Raw genomic sequence first — 17,077 nt, 5'->3', positions numbered from 1 at the left:
GCTTCAATCTTCCTGAGTGTTGACAGAGGTAATGATTACCTTGTGGCCCATGACAGAGGAAAAGATCTGTTCTCTAGCATGAGGCATAAAAATCCTGTTCTGGCTATTTTCCTGGGACTGCCAAAATATTGCCACAAACTTGGTAAATAAAATAAACCAATAGAAATGTATTCTCTCACAATTATGAAGGCCAGAAGTCAGAAATTAAGGTGTTGGCAGGGCTGTGCCACCTCTGCCGTGTTAGACGAGAATCACTTCTCGCCTGTTCAAGCTTCTCTGGGTGCCGTCATTCCTTAGCTTGAGGCTGCATCATGGCAACGTCTGCCTCCATCTTCACATGGCTTTCTGCTCTGAGTGCGAGTCTAAGCCCCTCTACTTCCCTTGTATACAGACAATTGTGATGGCATTTTGGGCCCACCTGGATAATCCTGGATGATCTCCCCATCTCAAGATATTTAGTCACATCTACAAAGACCTTTCTTCCAAATGAGGTAACATCTGCAGGTTCTAGAAATTAGGATGTGGACATATCTTTGGCAGCCATCATTACTCTGGATAAAGTTTAAAAATTCCAAAAGTAATGGATTTATGTTAGAACAGTTTTTTCTTTTCTTTTTTTTTCATTGTGGCAAATTCATATACCATAAAATTTACCCTCTTAACCATTTTAGGTATACAGTTCAGTGGTATCCAATACATCCACATTGCGGTGCAACCGTCACAACCTTTCAGCCCATAACTTTTTTCACCTGGTAAAACAGAAATTCTGTACTCATTAAATAATAACTCCCCATTCTCCCCACCCCTCAAGCCCCTGGCAACCACTATTCTACTTTCTAACTTTATGATTTTGACTACTCTAAGTACTTCATATAAGTGGAATCATATGGTATTTGTCTTTTTGTGATTAGACAGGGCAGTTTTAAGTGAAAAAAAAAAATTGCCCCCTTAAGTAATTTAGAAGAGAAGACTTTGTGGAAAAAGAGACCCTTGACTAGAAGAAGTAATCACTGGCTAAACCAGATGCAAGCCCTTCTGTGAAACAGAATATCGTTCAATATGGCCAAAACAGACCCATTTTACAGAAGCGAACCTGCCCTGGAGAAGTCCAGTCATGTCTATAGTGTCTAGCATTGGGCTAGAATTGACCCTAACTAGAGTAGGATGCTGGCTTTAAAACATCCAAACTAGGTTCCCTGGGGGGAAATAATCAGATTAAAAGCAACAAAACTAAATTGTCCCCTAGACCTGTTACATTAGTAAATACTAATTGTGAGATATTGTGGATATTGGAATTATGGGGATATGTTTGACATGTCATATTTAATGGATGTCATTTTCTTTTATTTCTTTTGGTATTTTATGGCCTCTCTTCTTACAAAATGTAGGTGGGTGGAATAATTGTTATCAGTGAAATTGATTAGGTACTGAAAAAAACAATTAAGTTTCTGGTCACACCAATCAGAATGGCTAAAAATAAGTCAGGAAACGACAGATGTTGGCGAGGATGCGGAGAAAGGGGAACCCTCCTACACTGTTGGTGGGAATGCAAGCTGGTGCAGCCACTCTGGAAAACAGTATGGAGGTTCCTCAAAAAGTTAAAAGTAGAGCTACCTTACATCCCAGCAATTGCACTACTAGGTATTTATCCAAAGGATACAAACATAGTGATTTGAAGGGGTACATGCACCCTGATGTTTATAGCAGCAATGTCCACAATAGCCAAACTATGGAAGAAGCCCAGATGGCCATCGACAGATGAATGGATAAAGAAGATGTGGTATATGTATATACAATGGAATATGACTCAGCCATCAAAAAAAATGAAATATTACCATTTATAACAACGTGAATTAAGCTAGAGGGTATTATGCTAAGCAAAATAAGTCAATCAAAGAAAGACAAATATCGTATGATCTCACTTATATGTGGAATTTAAGAAACAAAACAGATGAACATAGGGGAAGGGAGGGAAAAATAAAATAAGATGAAATCAGAGAGGGAGACAAACCATAAGAGACTCTTAACTATAGGAAACAAACTGAGGGTTGCTGGAGGGGAGGGGGCTGGGGGATGGAGTAACTGGGTGATGTACATTAAGGAGGACATATGATGTAATGAGCACTGGGTGTGATATGCAATTGATGAATCACTAAACTCTACCTCTGAAACTAATAATACACTATATGTTAATTAATTGATTTTAAATAAAAAACAAAACAAACAATAAAAAACAATGAAGTTTCTGGGTAGGAGCTCAAGTCAATAGAGGTGTGGGACTCTTAAAAGGAAATTGCGTGTTTCATCCTGCTAACTCCCCTGTCTGGCGCAAGGGATCTGATTTTATACTTATTGTCCCATAAAGCTAATGTCAACCTTGTAGTAAAAATGATCTTTGTTGAACTTGAGATTTCTCGTTGTAAAAATTCGTCTTAGTCCTGGTCCTTTTACCAGCTAATAGCAGGTTCCCAGCCCTTAATTGCTCCAGAGTGACATCTAGCTGCAGGTATCTGAAGACCATTAGTTTGTAGGATTAGTTTCTAATCTAATACTAACCAAGCTTGAAAGTATTTATGTGCCTCATTGCCACCACAGTGGGGTCCCCCATCTTGCTGCTTTAAGATCCTCTCTGGTCCTAAGAGTGACTTTCATTGCCCATAGACTCCTTCTTGCCCTGCACTAGTCCACCAAACTGGACCTCTGAAGTAGAGCTGGCTTAATGAGTGTGGGACCTGTGCACTTGCACAGGGTCTTTTGCTTAGAATGGTTTCACACTTAGATTAATGCTCTCTGGCTGTCATTTTGAAATTTTTAGTAATTTTACCTTTGAACTGTTTTGTAAGCAAAATCCAAAGGGGCTCCAAAGGGACAAAAGAGAGGGCATGTGAGCAGAGATATGCACAGTCTGTGTTTGCCATTCCTTGCCCTCACGTTCTCATGAACATTCCTGATGCCCTGTCATTACCATAGAATTCCAGGGGACCACGTATGAGAGATGTAAGTGTGACCAACTGGTGGGGGGAGGGGAGCAGCTCTGAGAGACCACACTTTCCCTTTAAACTAGAACTTGCTTCAGATGCTGAAAGAAGGTGATAACATTCAGAGACATGAATAACCAAGGAACCTTTCTTACTCATGTTACTTTCCTGTATTAGCTAAACACTTGGGCTGAAAACGATGACATAGAAGGAAAGGAAAAGATAGGGCAACCCAGGGTTCCCTTTCTTTCAGTCTTTCCTTAATCATTAGTAAGCTAAAGTTAGAGAGTGTCGATAGAACATATGTGCATATTAAGAAGTGAAATAAAAAGCTCAGTTAGTTTTGTGCATGAAACTGACTTGGTATTCTGTTAAGGATGAAATGCATATAATGGGAGCCTGGGTAGCTCAGTTGCTTAAGTGGCCAATTCTTGGTTTTGATTCAGGTCATGATCTCAGGGCTGTGAGATGGAGCCCTGTGTCAGGCTCTGCTTAAGCGTGGAGCCTGCTTAAGATTCTCTCTCCTTGTCCCTCTGCCCCTCCCTTCCCCACTCCTGTGCTCCCTCTCTCTCTCTCAAAAAAGAAAAAAAAAAGAATGAAATGCAATTTATGTCCAAGCTGCAAAATACAAACTGTAATTTTGGTGATATTAGAGCATATGAGTTAAATGTTCTTATATTTGCATTTAAAAATAGCTTTGTACAACATAAAGATAAACAGTAAAATTCATGCCAATGAATAAAATTTAAAATTTTTGTCTACTTAGAATGAGATTAATTAGCAAACAAAAAGCACCATGAAAAGCTGAGAGAGAGGCCATGGAAGAAAAGAAAAAGCTTTACATTTTAGTATGTTTAAAAGCACTTTTTCCTGGGGCGCCTGGGTGGCTCAGTTGGTTAAGCGACTGCCTTCGGCTCAGGTCATGATCCTGGAGTCCCTGGATCGAGTCCCGCATCGGGCTCCCTGCTTGGCAGGGAGTCTGCTTCGCCCTCTGACCCTATCCCCTCTCATGTGTTCTTTCTCTCTCATTCTCTCTCTCTCAAATAAATAAAATCTTTAAAAAAAAAAAAGAAAGCACTTTTTCCTGCTTTTTGAACCATGTGACTCACAGATTACATGACTGACCCTGCTCCTGACTGCCGGTACCAGGGCAGAGAAGATTTGGCTTTCCTACCACACCACAAACCATGTGATTTGGACTAAATGGCTGCTCCCTGGGAGCTCATGTCACCATTCTTCACCTGCTTCCATTTTATTAATGTAGAAAAGACAAATACATGCATGTGCACACACAGACACACCCAATAGACAGGAGTAGAATGAAGGACATGGCTCTCAATAGAGTCTAACCTGATTCAGGTTCTGTTTCAGGGACCTCACGTGCTTCAGACTCCTCAGGTAAGGATCCCTTGGTGTCCTCAGCTACCTCCAGGGCCTCAGACCCTTCCTGAACTTCAGGCTCCTCACCTTCAATCTCCTCTTCAGCCTCCGGTTCAGCCTCTTCTACTTCTAGAAAAAATGAGGAGAAATAAATTATTATTCAGTTTAGGTCAACAAATATTTAATTGGGTGCCAGATAGTCTGATTGGTGCTGAGGCCAAAACAAAGAATAAGGAATGGCCCTGCCCTCCTGGAGCATGGGGTTTGATGAGGGAGACAGATATTTTGTCTACATATTTCATCTATTCAAACGTAGCGGCAGTGTGTAGTGCATGTGCTCAGAATGCTGTGGGAGCAGCAGCCTAAGGGTTTTAACAGTAAAAAACTGGAACTAGCCCAAAGTCCATTCAGTAAGGATAGGGATAGAACTACACTGTCTGACACGGAGCCATTAGCCACGTATGGCTATTGGAACACTTGAAATGTGGCTAATCCAAATTGAAATGTGCTGCAAGTATAAAATACAAAATGGATTTCAAAGACTTAGTTTGAAAAACTGAATGTGAAATATTTTCAGTAATTTTTGCACTGATTGTTAAAATAATATTTTGGACATAGTATATTAAATAAATATAATTAATTTCACCTGTTTCTTTTTACTTTTTATGTAGCTACTAGAAAATTTACAGTTACATAGGCAGCTTGCATTATATTTTCATTGAGCAGTACAAGGCTAGATTTAATGTATAATGATGGATTTTCTTATACCTAATTACAAATAATGGAATCAATATGTCAAATGTAAATTTTAAAAGCACAATTCCAAGCTTTATGTAGTTGCATGGAAGTCTTTCAGGAAGAAGATGGGGTAAATGGTGTCAGAAAACCCATCTCCCAATTCCTTTTAATATATTCATTAAGTTGAAAAACAAGATATTTCTGTGCACATGATATGAAAAAAAAAAAAATGAGCCTGTTTTCTGGACTCCTGCGGAAATTTCTCCCCCCAGTGAGTACCTTCCAAGACTATCTCGTATGAGATACCTTTGGCATCCGAATTTTGATCTGAATCTGGATGATTAAGCACCCAGAGCAAAGCAACTTAAAGTGTTCTTGGGGCACCTGGGTAGCTCAGGCTGTTAAGCGTCTCAGGTCGTGATCCCAGGGTCCTGGGATGGAGCCCTATGTCGGGCTCCATGCTCAGTGGGGAGCCTGCTTCCCCCTCTCCTCTGCCCCTCCCGCCTTGTGCTCTCTGTCTCTCTCTCAAATAAATAATAAAAAATTATTGAAAAAAAAAGAAGAAAAGCAAAACATACCTAAAAAAAACAAAAGTGTTCTTATAGGTCTGGGTCTGTATCAGGACTACAGTGCATGTGGTTTCTTAGTATATGGCTCTTTTGTGTCATATAGAGGAATTTATGGTGATACACACAAGGAAGAAACAGCATTTGCTGAATCCTACTAGGGTTTGGGATGAAATTATATGCTGTACAGCAAAAACTCACAATGTATCTCTCATAGTAAAAAACAAACTTCCAATATGCATACATGTAAATTATTGATTTTGAATTCTTATCCATATTAGGGAAGAGTTTATATAATGACGCAGAGAAGTGTAAAAAGTTCTAATACTTTTTCTAGAATTCTAATGGATAACCTGTGTACCAGAAAAGTTATGAATGGACTGAAAAGTGTTCTAAGATCCTTATACTATCTGTGATTTTTACCAAGTATGTGTTATATTAGTTATCTATTGCTTCATAATAAATTACTCCAAAATTTAGTGATTAAAGCAACAATAATCACATATCATCCTTGCAGTTTCTGGGGTCAGGAATTTGGGAGTAGCTTAATTGGTGGTTCTGGCTCTTGGTCTCTCATGAAGTCAATGAAGATGTCCTTCAGGGTTGAAGTCTCTGAAGGCTTGCCTGGGGCTGGAGGATCGACTTCCAAGGTGTCCACTCAAAGCCTGAACTGAGCTCCTCAAGGAGCAGAGATAAGCCCTGTGTTAAGTCCTGACGCACAGAAAAGTGTACAGAATAAAAATGATAGTTGTTTTACAGTTTTGGGGTGGCTTGCTGCCAACAAAGGAAAACTGAAATAGATACTTTTCACTCTTTTGTTTCATGGACCCTTTTGGCAGTCTGGTGAAACTTACGGACCCTCCTTAGAATAATGCTTTCAAACCCATAAAATAAAATACGTAAGAAACCAATTATATTGAAATACAGTTATGAAGATATCAAAATAAATTTTGTGCCATAGGAAATTCATGCATCTTTACTAATGCATTAAATAACAAGAACTAGCAGCCGGTCTAATAACTACCATCATTTTGGAATCGTGATTTAGCATAAAGAGGATATATAAAACTATAATGTGACATGAAAATATCTTAGTTTCTATTGGTAACAAAGTCAAGATACTGCTGATACTATTATGGCTTGTTGCCTATATTAATTACTAAGTGAAGGAAATACTAAATTTCAGGTAAAGTTTAGTGAAAATAAAGTCGTAATTATTTTCCCATTCAAGTTCACAGACCTCTGAATTTTATCCATGAACTCCAGGTTAAGAACTTCAGTCTTAAAAGAAACTGTTGGAGTAAGTTCTTGTATAATGGAGATGAAAATTTAAGTTCAAAGACAATGGGTATAGCAGGAGATTGGCTGTTTTCTCAACTTCTGCAGGATCCTTCTACTAGAAGTAATTCCAACATCCATGTGTCCTACATGACAAGGGCAGCATTTTAAGACAAGCTGCTGAGCTTCCTGCTGTGGACCCGCAGAGGGAGCATGCGTAGGTATTTGTGTCGGAGGTCTTTTCCTATGACTCCATTGCTCTAGTGACCACACAATTTATTACCCAAATTGGAACACTGAGAGTGAAAGTGGGTCAAATAAATATTTCAGTACCATAGGCATAGCATAAACCTAGACTCTCATGGGCAAACTGGGAAATACGGTCATGCTGTCTGTAATTCACTTGAAATACTGCAGTTGCCGGCAGTAACAAAACAAAATTAAATGACACATTATTAATGATATAAATCTGTGTTTGCCTTTTGCTTTCTCGCTTATAGCTTCCAATAGCCTTTGGTCTTCTTCTATTCTCAATGCTTCTTCAGCAGCTTTTCTGAAAGGAAAAGGTCCAAAATTTAATCATCTTTGGAAATTCAGACATCTTACAGTATTCTAGGATTTGAGGCCTATAGTGGTAAAAAATTGGGTAAATTGTGTGTAATGTTCATTATACTCTTTAACTTTACAATGTAAATGTTTAATTTGCTCATATTGAAGCCACTTAATTTCAGGGTTGGTTTGTTTTTTTCCTTTTTTTTGGTTAAGAAAAGTTGCAATGTTACACTTTAAAAAATTTTGGCTATTAATTAGGAAATCTGTCAAAATTAATAAAAGATTGTCCAACTCTAAGCTGAAAAGGTAAATGGGAGAAGTACCATTTTCCCTTCTGAATAAGTCAGAAATGTTCACAAAATATGTTAAGTGACAAAAAAAAGTGTAATATAAGACTATGTATAACACAATTTTAATTTTGTACTTAAAGTTTATATAAATGATGATCAAAAGCCTAGAAGGATGCTAATCAAAACTGTTAATAGGAATTATCTCTGGATGCTGGCATTATGAGAGTTTTTACTTTTACTTATTATTTTTTTGCATTAAAAACTTTTCTATACTGAATAAATAGATAATTATCTTTTAATCAGAAAAAATTATTTCCTGACTTCTTTTCTTTTCAACATTGTAATAATGAAATTTGAAGAGACTTGAAATATGGAAACTTAAATGTCTGGAGGGAATCTATTTTTCATTAGGATTGAAACACTAAGCCTGCCTTAATGATGAAGATAGGTATAAGGAAAACTAGTAAAGTGATGGAGAAAGGCAATATTTATTAAAAATTAAAATGTGTATACCTCTGACATAGAAATTCTATATCTAGGAATTTAGCTCTCGGGAGCTGGCATACTACTGCACGAAGAAACATGTATAAGAATGTTGATTGTATCTTTTAAAAATAATATCAAAAAACTGTATCAAGTATTCAACAGGGGATGAGTTAAGTAGAGCTCATTCATATCAGCTACCCACTCTGGGGCAGTTTTCCTGACTATTTTACATGTCTGTCATTCTCCATATTCAGTGTTCTTTGCATCCTTTCCCCATCCTGTGAAAATCTAGTTACTTCTATTGTCTTCAAAAGACATTACTACACTTATGGAGATATGTCAGGAAAACAATAATTAAAGCCATTTTTTTTAAAGATTTTATTTATTTGAGAGAGAGAGAGAGAGTGCACTGTGAGCGGGGGGGTGGGGTGGTGGAGGGGCAGAGGGAGGGCCTGTGAGAGAATTTCAAACAGACTCCCTGCTGAGTGCAGAGCCCAAGGCGGGGCTCCATGACACGGGGTGAGGGTGGGGGGTGAGGGAGGCTCTCATGACCTGAGATCATGACCTGAGCTGAAACCAATAGTCAGAAGCTTAACCAACTGAGCCACCCAGGCGCCCCTTTCATTTACTTTTTATCGTATTATTTTTTCAATTTGTGGGTACTGGTCAGTAAAATTATTTAAGTCACAGATAAATATGGTAAAAAAAATAATCTTACCTGTGCTCATTTTTTTTCAGTGTCTTTTGAGAGCAGACGCTTGTTCTAGAATAAGTCTGATTTCGGGCCATGAAAACATCCACAACTCAGTACTTTAGACACTCCGAAAATATTTGTAAGCCTACTGTTTTTCTTAGAATTTAGTTAGAATTGGATCTACTTAGTAGACCACTGTTTTGATATTAAAGACATTTCATAAATGTAACTTGTAAGTAGATATGTAATAGCTATAAAAGATTCATTAACTTGTTTTATTATGCCAGACATATTTTACCTTACTGCTTCTTCCTCCTTTTTTTTCTTCTGCAGTTCATCTAATAATCTTTCTAAAATCTTAGAGTCAACTTCAGTCTTATTCTCTAAATACAGTCTATTAAGTAAATATTTCCCTGAAATACAGATAAAGAGAATAACATTAATTTTGAAGCTCTATAAAATATAGTGAGAAACAGTTTAGAAATTAATGACAAAAAATTGTTCCTGCCTATATCCAAATATATTTCCCTTTAAGCATTTATCTAAATAGAGTCCAGGTTCTTTAAAATATCGAGACTGTCTGAAATCCTTTCTAAGAGGTATATATCGGCATGGTAGAAATAACTAAAACATGAAAAGAGGTGGTGTATCATATTTTCCCCCTGGAAACTCTCTTTTCAAATATATTTCCTTACAAGGCAAGATGACAGAATATTCTTGGCTCCTATGTCAAAGATTATTTGACCATATATGTATGGGTATATTTCTCGGCTCTCTAGTCTGTTCCATTGGCCTAGGTGTCTGTTTTTATGCCAGTACCATACTGTTTTGATTATTACAGCTTTTTTCAAAGTGACAGAATAATTAAAATTTAGTTCTGCTATCTTTATGTCTTTAATATTTCCCATTTGAGGTGTTAAGGACTAATATATAGTCTTTACTCTCAGCCTTATATATTTTTCATTTAGAAGTTAGAGTGCTGGTTGAGAATGGGGTGTTAAATTCTCAGCTCCAAAGAATAATTGTAAGGGCCTGATGGAACATCCAATGATCCAGCACACCATTCCCGCCCATCTACTTGGTGAGTGGATGCCTCATTCTGTGTACCTCTAGGTTGTGAAGGGATTGCTGGGGTGATATTTGTAACTAGGGAGAGGGAAGAGTTTTCCATTTTGTATTTTAACTAAACATATTATCAGCAATAAAATCTTCACTTTCAGATTTACATGATAAATATTTACTAACCATTGTTTTCTGTATCTGATAAATAGATTACTAAATCAGGTATAATTCCTTTCTCGACTAAGACTATCCACAGTTCTTTCATAACAGGGCAGTTGTCCAGTATCCATCCTCCATACTTTGGGGCACCAGAAAACCTATTCGTGTTTTCTTCAACTACCTGTGAAAAAGGACAACTGATATTATCATCACAGCCAGAGAAGTCAAGGATACTACTTTGATATATCGTTTTTGCAGACCCCAACCAATTATCTTTTGAATTCTTCTGACTCGAAAGAAAAAAAAAGTCACTTAATTTTAAAAGAGACACTTAATTTAAAAAATAAAATAAATAAAATAAAAATAAAAGAGACAATTTTAAAGCAATAAAGCTATCTAAGTGTTTAAAATTAAGAATGGGAAGCAAAAGCCTTTATTAAATAAATATAACAGTACATTTTTGCTATCTGTTATTCTGTATTACAAAATTCAGATCCTGATTTAGGAGGTCTTGGGCCCAGGAGTGTGCATTTCGAACATGCTCCTAGGTGACAGTGGTCCATGGACCCCTCTTTGAGTAGCAAGGACCCAGTCCAGCTTGCCTGTTTTCGTGACAACACTCTTCACTTCCCTTTTACTTTTCATTCCTCAGTGTGAGAGCTGAGAAGGTACTGATACGGTTACTAAAAGCAGTAGGAAGGAACTGGGTCAAAATAAACCTTGCAGGTGCTTAGGGAGTTCTGCTAAACTTTGTCCCCAAACTCCCTCGGGCAGAGCAGTAGCTACAGCTTCAGTGCAAGTATGGAAATTAGTAATGTGGACCTGTGAATACACCAACTCTGAGCGGTTCAAGTTTGTGTGTCATCAGGTAATCACAGGATATTTGAAGTCAAAGGGGAAGAGATGTCACAAGAAAGGGTATAATTCACTGGCCTCTGCAGAATATAAGATTACCTACTTTATGAATTTCCATCTGAATGAAAGGTCCTTTTTAAAAAATTCTTTTTAACTTTTAACTATTTTATTTAAATTCAATTAGTTAACATATAGTGTATCATTAGTTTCAGATTGAAGAGTCTTCTAAAAATTTTTTTTAAGCACTTTGAAATGCTTAACAGAATTAAGGGAAAAAAGAGAAAGCTGTAAAAAAGAAATATAAATGAAATAAGTCAGAGAAAGACAAATACTATATAATCTCACTTATATGTAGAACCTAAAAAAACCGAACTCCTAGAAACAGAGAACAGATTGGTGGTTGCCAGAGGCAGGGGTGGGGCTGGGGAGAATGGGTGAAGGTGGTCAAAAGGTACAAATTTATAGTTATAAATAGGTCCCGGGGGCGTAATATTCAGCATGGTTTGACTACAGTTAACAATATTATATTGTATATTTGGAAGTTGCTAAGAGAGTAGATCTTAGAAATTCCGATCACACATACACAAAACTAAATGTGTGAAGTGATGGGTGTTAACGAAAATTATTGTGGTAAACATTTCACAATATATACATATATCATATCATTATGTTATACACCTTAAACTAATACAATGCTATATGGCAAATACAATTCAATAAAACTGAAAAAATATAAATGGTTAACGAAAATCTTACTGTCCAGTTTCAAAGATATGAAAATGAAAGCAACATTGAGATATAATTTGTAATTTCTCCATCTCATTCAAATTTTTTTGAAAAAATTAATGCCTTCATAGTATTTTATCAAATGAATAGATCTTAATTTGTTTAATCATTCTCTCACTCTTAAACATTTACATAATTTATAATTTTAATATAACACTGTGATGAACATCTGTATATGCAAATCTATGCCCAAATGTTATATATTTTTTTAGGTTAGATTCCTAGAAGATGTGTTTTTAGGTTCATAAAGGTATGAACATTTTAAAGGTCTTTCACACACATTGCCACATTGTTTCCAAAACATCTGTATCAATTTTCACTTCTCCTATGTGACCATCTCATTATAGCCTCACTGGTATGGATTGTTACACATTTTTAAAAATCTTTGGCAATTTGATAGGTAAGAATTTATATCTCACTGTTTTAAGTTTCATAATTTTCTCGAAATTTGAACATTAAAATTTTCAATTAACCATTTGCATTTCTTCTTTGATGAAACAATCTGTATCTTTTTCCTGCTTTTATATTAGGGTATTCCATTTTCCTTGATTTGTAAGAAATCTTTGTATTAAGGAATTAATAGGTCATATTTATTATAAATATTTTTTGACCTTTGTCCTAAAATTATGATTTTCATGGTTTTTTTCATAGAGAGAATCATTATTAAGTAGCCTCTCTATTGAGCTTTTGCTTAAAGTTTTTCCACTGTGTTTGTGCAGGTCCAAATGTGGAAGTTGTCTTTCTGACTTTATCTCAAGTGACTCAGAGGGAAGGGAGAAGTGAAGCATTATGGGCACATCCACTGCCTCAGGGAAATAGATCGCTGACACCAGGTAGGGGGCAAGTGCACAAGGCACTCACGCCTGGACATTTCAATGCTGAGGGGAGGAAAGTTTCAGGGGGTGAGGACTTGGGTGCCTGAGGATACAGGTTTTAGACGTATCAGCAAAACAGCTTTGGTGTAGGAATCTATTGAGGGAGATTCCCCAGTTGAGATCATTGTGGAGAGAAGAGGGAACCTTCCTTAAGATTTCATATCCGAAAGAAGTACAGAGTGTATGGCCCAGCAGGAGGCGTGGCAGGACTCTGAGCCTTGTGGGGCAAGTGGTAGGGAGGGGGCCCGGGGAAGCATTTGTGTATGGTCTGTGTCTGGCCTGGCCGGCACCAGAGCCATGGAAGTGGGCTCTCAGATGTCTGACCAGTTGAAAATAAAGTTGCATTCTCTTTGGACATCCTCAGGGGAGGGGTGAGTGGGAGAAAGCAATATTTAGAAAAATGGTATAACATTTTCATGCACTATTCATCCTTCTATCCCTTTGTGATTTTTAACTTAATAAAATTTTTTCCCCTTCATTTAAACATACTATTTCTGCATTCCCTTATTCTATGCTATTTCATGTTTACTCTTAATTTTACTACTTGTGAATATATATATGTGATTATAGATATACACACAAAGATGTGTTTATCACTTGTATATCCAAATACTTATCACTGAAAAAACATACCTAGGGAGAGAGCGATTAAGAGAAGAGACTGGGAGAATCAGGGAAGGTACATAACACAGAGAGACGTAGCGGGGGGGGGGGGGCATAGAAAAATATAATGACCATGTGAAGAACACAGATACAAGGGCAGAAATGGAGATGTTTTTGAGAAAAAACCATGTGATGAGGGAAGCAGAGCAAAAATGACGTATCACACGGGGAAGGCTGCAGTGACTAGAGAAATAGGCCGTGGTTACGATGCACAGCTGGATAGGTCATGGGCTAGAAAACGTACAGTGGCAGGTTAGACACAAAAGCCTCACTTTCCTTGATGTTGTCCCCTTGACATTTTTCTGTGAGGTACGGGGCAAATAACTCTGGCATAAGTCTAGGTAACAGCTTCAGTTAACACAAGCAAATAGGAGCAGGAAGAAGTTCCCAGTGTCCCCCAGCCTCTGCTTGTATTGTGTGCTCTGTAGCTCATCAAGGCAGAAACCAGGTAAAAGTGCAAATGATTTAGTGTGAAAAATGTGCATTCTCCATTGCAAAGCAGTGACTCTTCTTTCTCTTTGGTAGAAATGACACATCATTATTTCTGTATTTTTAAGGCTGCAAAATATTGTTAAACTGTAATTCTAAAGATTCTAAAAGGAGCTGAGATACAGACGTGTTTCAGAATCTTCCTTAACCCATGACTCCAGGGAGCCATGCCTAACTCTCCAGTTTGCAAATGAAATAAAACCTATTCACTTTTCCTGGACAGGATCATACATTGGACCCAAGTGCATCATTCATACCTGTTCTGCATATGGGCTATGAGCTTTAGATCAGAAAATGAAATTTAGTGGGAGGCACAATAGAAAAACAGGATAAAAAAACAATTACAGAAACAACAATTGGAAACCAAAATAGGACCACAACAATATCTAAAATAGGATCAAAATACATCAAATACCTAAAAATAAATCTAATGAGAGACACTGAAGACCTCTCCACTGAAAACTACAAAACAACACTGGGAGAAATTAAAGACCAAGATAAAGTAAGGCTATTCTATGCTCATGGATTAGAAGACCCAATATTGTGAAGATGGTAGTTTCCATCAAATTTATTTATAGATACAATACAACCCAATCAAAACTCCAGCAGGTGTGTGTGTGTGTGTGTGTTTGCATGTGTGTGAAAGTTGATGATTCTAAAATTTATGTGGAAGTAAAAAGGACCTATAATAGCCAAGATACTCTTGAAAAAGCAAGCAGAACGAAACAACTTATGACACAGGGAAGGAGGCAGTGACAGGACAAACAAGCTGTTGAAGGATTCCGCCTTCCAGATTTCAAGATTTAGTAAAAAGCTACAGTAGTTAATATGTGTAGTAGTGGAGTGCAGATAGACAAATAGGTCCATGGAACAGAATGGAGTATCCAGAAATAGACCACACAGATATAGCCACTAAATCATAGTGGGGAAAGGTTGGTCTTTTCAATAAATGGTGCTGGTACACAACTGTAAGAGTATGTATGTATGTATGTATTATAATTATTTGTTATTGAAGTATCATTGATATACAATATTATATTAGTTTCAGGTGTACAACATAGTGCTTCTACAATTAAATACATTACAAAATGCTCACCATGATAAATGTAGTTACCATCTGTTCTATCACCATACAAACTCATTATAATATTACTGACTACATTCCCTATGCTGTATTTTTTATCCCCTTGACTTCTTTCATAACTGTAAGTTTGTATCTCTTCATCCCCTTCCTCATGTTGTGGTTTTAATTTGTAGTTTTCTGATAATTAATGATGTTGAGTACATTTTCATATGCTTATTGGCCATTTGGATATATTTTTTGTATACACAAAATTAATTCAAAATCGATTTTAGCTCTAAATATGAAAGGCTAAGCAAAATTTACAGAAGAAAACCTAGGAGAATATATATCTTCCTGAACTTGGACAGCCAAAGATTTCTGAAACAGGGCATAAGAAGCACTAACTATGAAAGAAAAAGTTAATCAATTGGACTTCATTCAAATTAACTCCTATTATTCAGAATAGAATATATTTGTAAAGATAGTTGCAATACATCTAACAAAGGACTCATATTCAGAACACATAAAGAACTGCAAATGAAAACAAAGAAAAACTATTAAAAATGAACAAATGACATAAAGGAGCCTATCTCTTTATCTCGCTACCTTTTTTTAAGGACTTTATTTTTTTTTTAGAGCAGTTTTAGGTTCAGTCTAGCTACTTTTTTTTTTTTATGATGTTATGTTAATCACCATACATTACATCATTAGTTTTTGATGTAGTGTTCCATGATTCATTGTTTGCATCTAACACCCAGTGCTCCATGCAGAACGTGCCCTCTTTAATACCCATCACCAGGCTAACCCATCCCCCCACCCCCTCCCCTCTAGAACCCTCAGTTTGTTTCTCAGAGTCCATAGTCTCTCATGGTTTGTCTCCCCCTCCAATTTCCACCCCCCCTCATTTTTCCCTTACTGCTATCTTTTTTTTTTTTTTTTAACATATAATGTATTATTTGTTTCAGAGGTACAGGTCTGTGATTCAACAGTCTTACACAATTCACAGCGCTCACCATAGCACATACCCTCCCCAGTGTCTATCACCCAGCCACTCCAACCCTCCCACCAGTCTAGCTACTTTTTAGGAATAGTCTTACTACTCACAGAGACCATCAAAACTGATGACAAGTCAAAGTCTCCTGCACAGGTCTCTGTTCTCTTGAGAAAGACAATCTGATATGAGATTTGATGTTAAAACCTCATGTGATTTAGACTCCTCCACAATCCCAGAGTGGCAGTTTATCATCTAATGACACTATATACATTCCTGTATCAGAGGTGTTTTAGTACTCCTTGTAGATTTGTATCCTCCAGAATAAACTCTGAAGAGAATGGAGGAAATCCTCAGTGAAGGGCAAGGATGGGACTTCCACAGTGCTAAAGATGTCCCTCACTTGCCTATCTCTCCTCTGGGATACTTTGTCTCACTTTCCATGCAGAGATAACAGTCCTGACGGTAGGTGGGATTCCTACACCTTGTATATATCTACTTACCACATAGTACATGATAACTCAAATATTGGATTATACATCAGCCTTCTGCACCTGACTGATGGCTCCTTAAAGAGCTATGTTTAATTCATCTTCATATCCCTAGAATCTAGCACATTAAGGGGGCAAATAGTAGGTTCTCAGAATGCTTCTGAAGGAACCAACTGACGACAGAACAACCTGAAGGGATGCAGAAGTTGAAAGATCTCTATGGGAAGCTCAGAGGGGGACAGCAACTTACCTTGGGTACAGCTTGGGGCTCAAGGAGCCCACCCAATGTGCTATAGAGTGGTTCTATACTCTCATAGAATATTTTTTTTCTTCTCATATAATTTTAAATTACATAATTCTCAAATTACAGAGAAATACCAAAGAAGTTCATTGAAAGCCCAAAACAGATTTGTTGTCTTTGACTTTTGCTGTGAATGCTTACTCAAGATCTCTTGGATCTATACAAAATAGACCCATGTGGATATTTTGTTCTTTATAAGCCAAAGATAAACCTTCTGATTTGCCAGCGATAGGACATAGCATCTGAGGCTTTAATTTCCCCTTAGGTTGGACAAGCACTTGTGTGTTCATCCATTTCCCCTATGAATGCATGTTCAAGGTGGTTGGATGAAATAAGTTAGCTATGGAGTGAAATTTGTCTCAGTTTACAACTAATTAGCT

At 37.1% G+C, this 17,077-nt stretch overlaps 1 protein-coding gene across 1 annotated transcript in view; it reads right to left on the bottom strand.

Annotated features, from left to right (window-relative positions):
• The window catches only part of AK9 (adenylate kinase 9), a 127,168-nt gene that overhangs the window by 59,810 nt on the left and 50,281 nt on the right, over nucleotides 1-17,077 (bottom strand). Inside the window, exons 15-18 of the mRNA XM_032408265.1 lie at nucleotides 10,208-10,364; nucleotides 9,261-9,375; nucleotides 7,420-7,493; nucleotides 4,329-4,487 (exon numbers count right to left, since the gene is read on the bottom strand). Of these exons, the coding sequence (XP_032264156.1) occupies nucleotides 4,329-4,487; nucleotides 7,420-7,493; nucleotides 9,261-9,375; nucleotides 10,208-10,364 (505 nt within the window). The remainder of the gene's footprint in view (nucleotides 1-4,328; nucleotides 4,488-7,419; nucleotides 7,494-9,260; nucleotides 9,376-10,207; nucleotides 10,365-17,077) is intronic.

Source organism: Phoca vitulina, unplaced genomic scaffold (genome assembly GCF_004348235.1).
Source record: "Phoca vitulina isolate PV1807 unplaced genomic scaffold, GSC_HSeal_1.0 scaffold9, whole genome shotgun sequence".
NCBI classification, from domain to species: domain Eukaryota; kingdom Metazoa; phylum Chordata; class Mammalia; order Carnivora; family Phocidae; genus Phoca; species Phoca vitulina.
The sequence above is the reverse complement of the archived record's forward strand: the minus strand, read 5'-3'. Positions and strand labels throughout refer to the sequence as shown.